This window comes from Narcine bancroftii, unplaced genomic scaffold, assembly GCF_036971445.1.
Source record: "Narcine bancroftii isolate sNarBan1 unplaced genomic scaffold, sNarBan1.hap1 Scaffold_241, whole genome shotgun sequence".
Lineage (NCBI taxonomy): Eukaryota > Metazoa > Chordata > Chondrichthyes > Torpediniformes > Narcinidae > Narcine > Narcine bancroftii.
In genome coordinates this window covers 167,398-179,990 of record NW_027211976.1, presented here as the reverse complement: position 1 = coordinate 179,990, position 12,593 = coordinate 167,398, and the positions used below count along the sequence as shown (strand labels likewise).

Sequence of the window (12,593 nt, the reverse complement as noted above, 5' to 3'; positions counted from 1 at the left end):
CCCCACTTTTTCCAATCTGTTTCCCCTGCTACCTCTGGTTGCCCTCTGTTCTGCATTTTTCCACACTGTTCCCCACATTTTCCAATCCGTTCCCTCTGCTCCCTTTGGTTCCCCTCTGTTCTGCAGTGTTCCCCACAGTTCTCCACCATTTCCAATTCGTTCCCCCTGCTCCCTTTGGTTCCCCACCTTTCTGTATTTTTCCACACGGTTCCCTTCTTTTTCCAATCGGTTCCCCACTTTTTCCAATCCGTTCCCCCTGCTCCCTTTGGTTATCCTCTGTTCTGCAGTGTTCCCGACGCTTCCCCACTTTTTCCAATCCGTTCCCCCTGCTCCCTTTGGTTCCCCTCTATTCTACAGTGTTCCCCACGATTCTCCAAATTTTTTCCATCCTGTACCCCGGGATCCCTATGGTTCCCCTCTGCATTGAAGTGTTACCCATGGCACCACAATTTTTCCAACCTGTTCTCCTTGTTCCCTTTGGTTCCCCTCTGTCCTGCCGTGTTCTCCACATTTATCATCTTTTTGCAATCCGTTCCCCCTGCTCCGTTTGGTTCCCCTCTGTTCTGCAGTGTTCCCCACGGTTCCCAACTTTTTCCAATCTGTTCCCCCTGCTCCTTTGGCTCCACTCTGTTCTGTAATTTTCCACACGTTTCCCCACATTTTCCAAACCATTCCCCCGGCTCGCATTGTTTTCATACTGTTCTGGCGCGTTCCCCACGGTTCCCCACTTTTTTACAATCTGTTCGTCCTGCTCCCTTTGGATCCCCTCTATCTGCAGTGTCCTGCACGCTTACCAACTTTTTGCAATCTATTCCCCCTGCTCTGTTTGTTTCCCCTCTGTCCAGCATTGTCCTCCACGGTTCCCAACTTTTTGCAATCCATTCCCCCTGCTCTGTTTGTTTCCCCTCTGTCCTGCATTGTCTTCCACGGTTCCCAACATTTTGCAATCCATTCCTCCTGCTCCGTTTGTTTGCCCTCTGTTCTGCATTGTTCCCCACAGTTCCCCACTTTTTCCAATCAGTTCCCCCTGCTCCCATTGATTCCCCTCTGTCCTACAGTGTTCCCCATCGGCACAACTTTTTACATTCAGTTCCCCCTGCTTCCTTTGTTTCCCCTCTGTCGTGCAGTGTTCCCCACTGTTCCCCACTTTTTCCAATGCATTCCCTCTGCTCCCTTTGGTGCCCCTCTGTTCTGCAGTGTTCCCCACGGTTCCTCACATTTTCCAATCTGTTCCCTCTGATCACTTTGGTTTCCCTCTGTTCTGCAGTTTTCCCCACGGTTCCCCACATTTTCCAAACCATACCCCCGGCTTGCTTTGTTTTCATACTGTTCTGCAGCTTTCCCCACGGTTCCCCACTTTTTTACAATCTGTTCGCCCTGCTCCCTTTGGTTCCCCTCTGTTCTGCAGTGTCCTCCACGCTTACCAACTTTTTGCAATCCATTCCCCCTGCTCTGGTTGTTTCACCTCTGTCCTGCATTGTCCTCCACGGTTCCCAACTTTTTGCAATCCATTCCCCCTGCTCCGTTTGTTTGCCCTCTGTTCTGCAGTGTTCCCCACAGTTCCCCACTTTTTCCAATCAGTTCCCCCTGCTCCCTTTGATTCCCCTCTGTCCTACAGTGTTCCCCATCGGCCCAACGTTTTACAATCCGTTCCCCCTGCTTCCTTTGGTTCCCCTCTGTCGTGCAGTGTTCCCCACGGTTCCCCAGTTTTCCAATGCGTTCCCTCTGCTCCCTTTGGTGCCCCTCTGTTCTGCAGTGTTCCCCACGGTTCCCCACTTTTTCCAATCTGTTTCCCCTGCTACCTCTGGTTGCCCTCTGTTCTGCATTTTTCCACACTGTTCCCCACTTTTTCCAATCCGTTCCCCCTTCTTCCTTTGGTTCACCTCTGTTCTGCAGTGTGCCCCACGATTCCCCACTTTTTCCAATCTGTTCCCCCTGCTCCCTTTGGTTCCCCACCTGTTCCCTACTGATCCCAACTGTTCCCTTTAGTTCCTCACTTTTCCCCACTGTTTCCCATTTTTGTCTCTGTTCCACATCTGTTCACCACCATTACTGACTGTTCCCCACTATTCCCCTATATTCCCCATCAGTCCCCCATCTGTTCCCCACTGTTCCTCCTATTCCCCAATTTTCACACTGTTCCCCTCATTACCCATCAGTTACCCACTTTTCTCCACTGTTCTCCCGTTCTCCACAGTTCGCTATCTATTACCCACTGTTACTCATTCTTCCCTTTGACCCCTCAGTTTCCCACCAGTTCCCATGGTTCCCCACTGTTCCCCATCAGTTCCCCATCTGTTCCCCACTGTTATCCAGCTGTTTCCCACCACTTCCCCACTTTTCACCACTGTTCCACATGGTTCCCCACTTTTCCCCTCATTTCCCAATCTGTTCCCCACTGTTCCCACATTCTCCACAATTCAATATCTGTTCCCCATTGCTCCCCCCTATTTGTCTCTGTTCCACTGTTCTCCACTGTTCCTCAGTGATCCCTACTTTTCCCCATCTCTTCCTTCTGTACCTCAATTTTCCCACTGTTGCCCACTATACACCACTGTTCCCTAATTGTGCCCCGTGTTTCCCACTGTTCTTCACAGTTCTCCATCTGACACACACTTTTGACCACTGTTCCCCACATTCTCCAATGTTCGCATTCTGTTCCCCACTGCTCTCCCCATTACCCTGTATACCCAACTGTTACTCATTCTTCCCCTCTTTCCCACTATCTCCCACAGTTCCTCACTGTTCCCCACTTCTCTCCATCTATTCTAAACTGTTCCCTACTCTTCCACTCTGTTCACCACTGTTCCCCTCTGTGCTTTACTTTTCCCCTCTGTTCCCAACTGTTCCCCATTTCTCCCACTTTTCCCTATTGTTCCTCACTGTTCCCGACTGTTCCCCACAGATCCCAACTGTTACCCACTGCACCCCATGTTTCCCATTGTTGCCCATCAGATGCTCCTCTTTTTCCCATCTGTGACCTAAATTTCCACACTGTTTCCCGCAGTTCTCCAATGTTCACCATCTGTTCCCCACTGCTCCCCACTGTCCTCAACAGTTCCCCAGTTTTCACCAAAGTTTCCCAGAGTTGCTCACAGTTCCACAGCTGTTCGACGCATGTTCCCCATAGTTCCCCACATTTATCCACTGTTCACTAATGTTCCACATCAGTTCCCCATCTGTTCTAAACTGTTTCCCACTGTCCCTCATCTTTTCCCCACTGTTCCCCACCGTTTTCCTACTGTTCCAAACCTGTTCCCACTGTTCCCCAGCTATTCCACACCTGTTCACCACTGTTCCTCAACTGTCTCCCACCAATTCCCCACTTTTCCCCCATTCTCCACCATTCACCATCTCTTCCACACTGTTCCCCTGCTCCCCACAGTTCGCCTCTGTTTTCCAGCTGTTCACCAATTTTTCCACTGTACCCTACTGTTCCACCTCTTTACTCCACAGTTCATCACTCTCCCCCACTGTTCTTCACCTGTTCCCAAATGTTCCCTACTCTTCTCCACCAATCCCAACTGTTTCCTACCAGTTTCCCACCTGTTTCCCCATGGTTCCCCACTGTTCCCCATCAGTTCCCCTCTGTTCTCCAGCTGTTCCCGAACAGTTCTCTACTGTTTCACATCTGTTTCCCACAGTTCTGCACTGTAGCCCATTGTTCTTCACCTCTTCCCCAACTTTCCCCACTGTTCTCCACCAATCCCAACTGTTTTCTAGCAGTATCCCACCTATTACCCACAGTTCCCCACTGATTCCCATCAGTTCCCCATCTGTTCCCCTGCTCCCTTTTGTTCCCCTCTGTTCTGCAGTGTTCCCCACTCTTTCCCATCTGTTCCCCTTTCCTCATTGTTCCACCCTGCTCCCCAATATTCCCGTGTTCTCCATTTTACTGCAGTGATCACCACGGTTCCACACCATTCCCTACTTTTCCCCACACTTGATCTCATGACAAGATCTACCTTGGAGAAAGCACAGAAATTGTGCAGATGGGCAGCGACATCTTGCATATGAGGTATAGGGTATCTGTCGGCTGTAGTTATTGATCCTACAGTAATCACTGCAGGGTCTCCATCCACCTGTTTTCTTGGGTACCATGTTTAACAGTGATGCCCAAGGACTGTTGGAGTGCTGAATGATACCTAATTCCTCAATTGCAGTTCACTCTGCCCTTGCCTGCGCAGTTTATCAGGTGGAAGATGACGAACCCTGACGTCATTTGGTGGGCCTGAAGTGTCTATGTAATGGGACACACCCTGGGCTGTTTAGGAGATATTGAAATTAGGTGAGAGAGTACAGGGAAATTCGTTGAGCAGAGCAGCATGTGCACATTTGTTCAAGGTATGCACCCCGAGGTGGGAAACTCTCCCTTTGCTGCATCCCAGAGGGTATGTTTGAAAAGTGGTAGCAGGAACCAATTTCCTCCACTTCACATCTACTGGCAAGTCATGGGACCTTAAAAAATCTGCACCCAAAATAGGCTGTGCAATGGAAGCCAATAGGCAATTCCAATGGAATGTCACACCTCCTATCCCAATCGTGACCTATCCTGTGCCAAAGCAGGGAATTTTCATCCCATTTGTGTTTGAAGAGTCAGGTGGTGTTGTTTATGTGGGTTTTATTTCAAAATAGGTTGGTGGGAGCAAACGGACCTCAGCACTCGTGTCTACAAGAAACTTGTGCTTACCAGCGCAGTCTTGGAAGATACAATGGGACGTGCTTGTGCCAGCTGGCATGGCCATAAATGGTAGCCAGCCTTATCGTTTCCTGCCTTTTTTCTGTAATAGGTACATGTCGGGACACATTTATGGGCATTTTTTCCACCAACAGCCATGGTAAAAACACCATTCTCACCGCCTGTCAACACGTTCATCCTTCTTTGACTGAACTGAAGATATAGTTGGCTCATAGGACACGGGATATGGATCTGCTGCGAAAACAGTCTGTACGTGAGCAGACTCTAGCGTTGGAGTGTGATCCAGCCTGTCAGTCTCCTGCACTACGTCATGGGGATGGTGGAAATCCATGTTAATGATTGGTATTGTGACACGACATGGGAGTTTGGACAGGAATAGAGTCTCAAAAAGTAAACAATGAGAATAACCATCTGCTAATGCGAGCATCTCATTCATTAAATCGGATAGATTCCTGTTACCTAGGTCCTCCATATTTAAAAGTCGTGCTCATGTCTAGTCAATTCCAGCGAGTCCAGGAAAAATTGGCGGAACCTGGTTTACTGGTTTTCTGCCAGGGGATTGGCAACATATTCTATTACTTGAGACGCTGCAGCAGTGTCCGATGCACCTATTACATGGCAGAATTTCATGTCCTCTGCCATTATGCCACAAGACAAATCTGGGTTTCAGCCTGATTAAGCCATACCCGAGGTTGATGTGTCCAGAAAGGAGGCAAATGAAGTTCCACCACATTAACTGCAGCCGTGATGGCAACAGCTGCTGCCGTCCTTGTGTCCATGGTAACTGGAGATTCAAGCTTCCCTGAATCTTGCATTTGGGGTCCCCAATCGTAGCGGCGACTTCGGTAGAGCTACTAAAGTAATACACACACAAACACACACACACCAAGTTAGTCAACACAAGACTGCTTTATTCAGACTTTACAGACTTCTTTTAGGAACGGTGGGGAACAGTGAGGGAACAGTGGGGAAAAGTGGTGTATAGTGGGCAACAGAGGTGAAAATTGAGGAATGAAAGGAAGAGATGAGGAAAAGTGGGGATCGCTGAGGAACAATGGAGAACAGTGGGGAACAGAGACAAATGGGAGGAACAGTGGGGAACAGATTGGGAAATGAGGGGAAGAGTGGGGAATCATGGGGAACGGTGGTGAATAGTGGGGAACTGGTGGGGAACAGCTGGGGAATAGTGGGGAACAGGTGTACCACATCTGTTCCACCCTGTTGCCCATTCTTCACAATGTTCCCCACTTTGCCCCATCTGTTCCCCACTGTTCCCCATTTATCCCAGCCCATAAGTATTACATTCCTTAAATGGCAATTATTACCCCTTCTGGGCTTTTTGAATTTCTTAGGATGCCACTTGGGTTGAAGAATGCTATTCAAACCTGCCAGCAGCTTATTGGCACTTAGGGCAGAGATTTAGAATTCCCTTAAATCTACTTGGAAAACATCTGGTAAAAACAATGGCGTCATGAATATTCTGTCCAGACCGACTGTATATCATATTCAGGATGAGACTGATATTCCTGAATTAGCCAGTGTCCAGGCAATGGACCCCGATGGTCAGCCATATAGTACGACCATGACTAACTTGGACATACTGCAGGTGGCATCACAACTGGGCAGCCAACCTTACTTTGTGACATGTCTTTGGGCTACATTAGACCAGTGATTCCGGCATCTTGGAGGCAACACATTTTTGACCAGATACACACCTTGTCTCATCCGTCCATCAGAACATCTGTCAAGCTCATGTCAAATAAATATGTATGGCATGGACTAAAAAAGGGTGTTGCATAATGGGTCTGCACAGGTACCTCCTGCCAGACTGCCAAAATTCAGCGGCACAATAAGGCACCTCTTCAACATTTCCCGGTGGTACACAGGCGGTTGGAACACGTGCATGTGGACCTGCTTGGATCATTGCCATTATCTCAAATTTTGAAATACATTCTAACAGTCATAGAACGTTTCACACGCTGGTCAGAGGCTGTCCCGTTGCCATCCAGTGACACTGAGTCAAGGGCAAGAGCATTCACTGTCGATCGGATGGCTAGATTTGGTTTTCCGACACACATTACTTCAGATCATTGAGCACGTTTCTACTGGCAACTGAAGTCCGCACTTAAGGCCTGACTCACCAGTCCCAATTAGGTCGATGAGTTGCCATGGATTCTATTCGGAGTGCACATCTCTTCAAAGGAAGATATGTCCGCATTGTCCACAGAGATGGTTGATGGTACAGTTCTTACAGTTTCATGGGACATTCATTTCACAACCAACTCTGACCTGAATTTCCTTCACAGCTTTGACATGGAGTCATGATCAGCAAACTTTTTCCTACCCACTGGCATGGATCACCTAAACAGAATGTGCCCCACCATTCCTGGACGCTGATTTTGTTTTTGTGCGCGGACAGGTCCCAGGAGCGCCATTACAATTAACGTATGAGGGCCCTTTCCATGTGGTGAAGAAGGATGGGCTTGTGTATACTTTGGACATAAGGGGACATTCACAGCTGTTTAGTGTAGACTCAAGCCTGCCCATGTGAAGCCCGCTTCACCTATTTCAGTGCCCCCAGCCCAGACGGCGAGGGGGGTCCACCTCAGGTGCATGCAGCTGATGTTTTAGTTTCTGTGAAGGTTCTGGGGGGGAACTGGGTGGTTTAGCAGCTGTGTAGTGGGCCGAGCGGGTAAGGTTCTTTGGCACGCGAGTGAAAATATAAGACAGACAGTTGGGAACTCATCCATTTAATTGACTGTCCACGCGTGGTGCTTCGTGGCGAGGAACGGCACGTTGATCTGTGGATTCTCCTGCCGGATGGCACGGGACACTCACACGGCTTCATTTAAATCTGCGGTCCTGTGGTTCAGAAGCAAACTCATAATGATGTCCCATGGAGCCCAGGACACACTAAATCAAAGAAGCCTGTAAAGTCTGAATAAAGCAGTCTTGTGTTGACTAACCTGGTGTGTGTGTGTGGGTGTGTTGCTTTAGTAGCCCTATCGAAGTAGCCGCTACATATATAAATATTTGGGATGATTATCCCACTTACAGGATACTTTTCTTCCATCTCACAGCCTGTGGGAAGAAGCTATTCCCCAGCCTGGCAGTCCTGATTTTGATGATGGACGTGGTTAAAGATGCTGTGCACTGGATGGAAATGGTCTTTTTACAATTCCTTGAGCCCTATTTAAACAACACTTCCAGTAAATGTCATCTACAGAAGAAAGGGAGACCCCAGTGATCCTCACAACTCTTTGCATCATTCCTGTCTGATGCTTTACAGCTACTAGACCATCCAATGATGCAGCCAGACAGGAGACTCAACTGCGCTCCTGTAAAATCTCAGGATGAGAGCCGTTGGCCTTGACCTCCTCAGTCTCCTTGTGTGGTTTAGGCACTTCCTGACCAATAAGGAGGTGTGATTGTTTTGTGTATTAATACATGTTCTGTATAGATGTAACAATCTTTAGTGGAGAGAATTACTCATTGTACTTCAGGGCGTACAATCAGGTACAGAATGTCCTTAAATAGCCATTTGGCCCAGATGTCTATTCAGTCCAAGAATACTTTCAATCTCAGGGAGATTTTGAACAATAACACCATTCATTTTGCAACAAGCGCAACTTAATTTTGCCAGTTGTTCAATGGCAAGCGACATGGGGAAAACACCACTGTCAACTCTTCTACCTTAAAGGAGTAATTTTATTCAAATGGGCAGTAGATCAAGAGATGGAAACTGAAATCAGACAGAGGTGAGTGATTGGTTAAAATTAGAAACATTCGTATTCATGCTATAGAGTTTAAGGCTGCCCAGGAGGAATATAATATGTTTTCTTTAAGTTTGTGTGCCCTCAGCCTGGCAAAGGATGGGGCCAACAGTCATGTTGCTGGAAGGGTTTGAGAAATGATATGGTAGGCCACAGGAAGCTCAAGGTTAGATCCACAGAGCACAGGTGTTTAGCAAAATGGCTACCCAGTCTGTATTTGGTCTTGGTGATATCGAGGTCAACTGAGTCGACCAAATGTAGTAGATTAGGTTGGATGGGGTGCATGTGAAACAGTGCCTCACCTGGAAGGTCTGATTGTGGCCTTGGATGGAGGTGGCAGGAAATGGAGGGACAAGTTTGGAAATTTCTGCAATTCCAAAGGGGAGTGCGTCAGGTGGTGGTGGGTGGAGAGGGAAGTGCTGTCAAGGGAGAGGGAAGTGCTCTTGAGGGAGTCACAGAAAGACGTGCCCCTGTGAAAAGAGGATCTGAGTGGAGTGGGTTAGATGTAGCAGGTTAGAGAATGGTGCTGAAGTTGGAAGTGTTCAAGGATAATGTGTCAGATGTGGCAGCTGATGGGTGGTAAGCGAGAAATCTGAGGATTCTGTCCTTGTTCTGCCGGAGAGGAGGTGGGGTAAGGGCAGAAAGAAAATTGGAGATATGGGTGCAGGCTTTATGGGGGAATCTGCATTTATTGAAGAAATAAGACATTTTGGGTGTTCTGGAGTAGAAAACCTCCTTGGGACTTTTATAAGCCCAGAGGACCCAAAACCTCGCAGCAATAGAAAATCACCAAGACAAAAGATACTTAAACAAACGTCATTTTTAATTTTCTTTAAACAAAAAAACAGGATCAAACTTTAACTTATCACTATTAACTTAACAGCCTTACATTGCCCCGTTCTAATTCTCAGTGCAGGTGTATTTAATGTGCATAAAGTTCTTTGACACAACTCCATGTTCACTGGTGTCTATCAATTCTTATACTGTGCAAAGAATTCAACATTTATGAATTTGCACCAAGCTCTGGTGCTTAAAAGTGAATGGTTACCCCTCCTGGAAGGCTCTTGTTGGTTTCAGAGAGGGATTTCTTGCTCATTGGACACACAAAAACTGATTCCCTCTGATCAGCCACTTTGGGGTCTTGTCAATGAAACCCGTCACGGTTTTCCAAATGATCACCTCTTCTGCAGGTCACCATAGAGTTCCTTTTGTTTTCCTTATTTCAGGTGAAACACTCAGGCCAGCCATTTCCTATAGTTTGGATTAAAAGTTTTTCAACAGGCTGAACTGAGAACTCACAAACCGTCTTCAGCTTGCCATCTCTCTATTAGAAAAAGCATATTTGGTCTCTCCTCTATGCTTGCAAAAGCACATGACCTTCTTAGAACAGCAAACTGCAACCAGCCAGATTACTGCACTGGACCCAAACTTCTGAGTCCATTCATCAGTTGATTTAAAATCAATAATCCATTTACACCTGCTTTTGAAATTCTTCAGCAAAGCAGTCTCCTTGTTTTGTCTTTGCAAAGGCTCTTGGCACCTGAATGACTCTCTATCAGCAAAGCTCTTGCATTTTAAATAAGAGCTGTTTTGTGAAGTGTTTGTGTTTGTTTGTGGCCTCCACGACTCCTACAATAATCTCTTTCAAAAACATATCAATATACAATGTGGTGTCCTTGCAAAAAAATAAAGTGGGAAGAGGTATAATCCAGGTAGCTCTGGTGACTGGAGTTTGTAATAGTTTGAAACTTGAACCTCTCTCTCTATTTACTGTCATATAATTAAAAAGTGTCTTATCACACAAAATTGCTTTTTTCCTGCTGTGAGGCAGACAGATTCGCCATTGATTTTAATTATCTTTAAATATGAATATGGAATTACACTTCAACTTATGACTGTTTTACTACTTTAAATTACTTTACTTAACTTACCCCCCTTCTAATTCTAAGTGCACGTGTGTGTAATGTGTGTGTAAGTTCAGAAAAGTTCTTTGGTTCACAGTCCAATCTCACTTCTCATTCCTCAAAGTTCACTGGTTGCAGGCCATTCTTATACTGTGCACAGAATTTAACATATGTAAAATTCACCAGGCTTTGGTGCTCGAAAGGTAAAAAAAACATTACAGTTCAGGAAGGTTCTTGCTGGTTTTCAGAGAGAGGTGTGTTGTTCAGGGAAGTATTAGGGTGTTTCTGACTCGTCGTATCTGCATCTGAATTCTGATATCTCTTCAGAAAAGCTCTGATAGCTTTAGCATGGAGCAGAGCTGAGCCAGGACTTTGGAGGTATTTAAGGGAGTGTGTGGGCAGGGTTTGTTCTGGACCAACAATCTCACCAAATGACTCTGCTTGAAATCAAGATTCAAACCATTTTGAGGAATACAACAGGAATTGTTCAACAAAAGCCTGAGTTTTCTTTCAATAGTGGAAATGATTTTTTTTAAAAGCCCGTTAATATTCCTGATACAGATCTTTGTATTTATCTTTCAGGTTGCTATCTGTTGTTAACTTGGAGGCCTTTAATGAGGTGACTGGGAGGAATCTTTGCTTTAACCCAGCAGTTCTCTTGCAATTTTCCAGCTGTAGGATGAGGTGCAGTTGCTTGCAAGTTTAGCAAGTGGGATTAAGATGTGAAACTGCAAGTCACAGCACCATTTTTGTTTTTGAAAATGCAAATATGAAAATTTTAACTTTGGTCTCCTTGGTTTGCTTAAGTTTACAGAGGAGACGTTGGGTCAAGCTGAGAAGAGAGAGTTGGATGCCCATTTGGTGAAGCTGCACAGGCAAAAAAGAAAACACAAAACGAGGGACTGAAAAAATAATGAAGCAAACTGAAGAGCTGTTGCAACCAAACCCAAGTAAAGAATTTAATTTTGTGAGGCGTACTTTAGAGACCAAATGATTTGGGCTTTTAATGGTGACCTATTTAAATGAACTAAATCTGATTAGAATTTAACTTTATGGAAAGTTTGGAAGTTGCCACAAGAAAAATGGAGCATATAAATTAGATGTTGTAATGAAGAGAAATTAACAATACAATGAGCCTTGTGTCATAGTCTCTACCTCAGTCTACCGTACATCACGTTAAACCTTCTCCCCACTGTGAACCTGGTGCCACAGTATCTCCCTTAATGTACCATCCATCCCCATTAACCTTCTCCCCACTGTGAATGCGGTATCTCCCGCTGTTTATTGTACATCACTGTTATATCTACTCCATACTCTGAAATCTGTGTCACAGTATCGGCCTCCATCTACCTACATTCCCATTAACATTCTCCCTATTGTGAACTTGGTGTCACAGTATCAAACACAGTTTATCGTACATTACTGTTCAACCGTATGACGGATGTGAACCCAGTGTCACAATATTTGACACAGTTTATCGTTCATCACTGTTTAAACTCATTCCCTCTATTCAACTAGTGTCACAGTATCCATCTCAATTTACCGTACATCACCATTAAACTTTCTCCCCACTGTGAACCTGGGGTCACAGTATTTGACACAGTTCATCGTTCATTACTGTGACAGCTTCTCGCACTGTGAACCTAAGATCAAAGTATCTTGCACAGTTTATCGTCCAGCAGTGATTGACCTTCTCCCCATTGTGAATCCGGTTTCACAGTATCTGCCTCTGTCTTCTGTTCATCACCATTAAACCACTCCCCACAGTGAATCCGGTGTCACAGTATCTCATGGAGTTTATAGTATCTGTCTCAGTCTGCCGTACATCACCATTAAACCATTTCTCCACAGTGAACCCGGTGTCATAATATCTGGAACTGTTTATCGTGTATCACTGTTAAACATTCTCATTACTGTGAACCCGGTGTCACAGTATCTGACATAGTTTATTGTACATCAATGTTGAACCTTCTCCCCACTGTGAAACCGGGGTCATAGTATATGCCAGAGTTTATTATACATCACCATTAAAACTTCATAATATTGTGAACATCATGTCACAGTATTGCCACAGTTTATCATACATCACTGTTCATCCTTCTCCCCACTGTAAACCCATTGTCTCTCTATCTGCCACAGATTATCGTACATCGCCATTAAACCTCTTTCCCCTTTGAACCTTCTGTCAAAATATCTGCTACACATAATCCTACACTG

The 12,593-nt window shown here is 45.7% G+C and overlaps 1 protein-coding gene across 3 annotated transcripts in view; it reads left to right on the top strand.

The window, feature by feature from the left end:
• LOC138750721 (uncharacterized) overlaps positions 1-12,593 on the top strand; it is a 182,260-nt gene that overhangs the window by 167,473 nt on the left and 2,194 nt on the right. For all 3 annotated transcript variants that reach the window (XM_069912831.1, XM_069912832.1, XM_069912830.1), the window contains one exon: positions 11,184-11,326. In XM_069912831.1, the coding sequence (XP_069768932.1) occupies positions 11,290-11,326 (37 nt within the window). In that variant the 5' untranslated portion in view covers positions 11,184-11,289. The remainder of the gene's footprint in view (positions 1-11,183; positions 11,327-12,593) is intronic.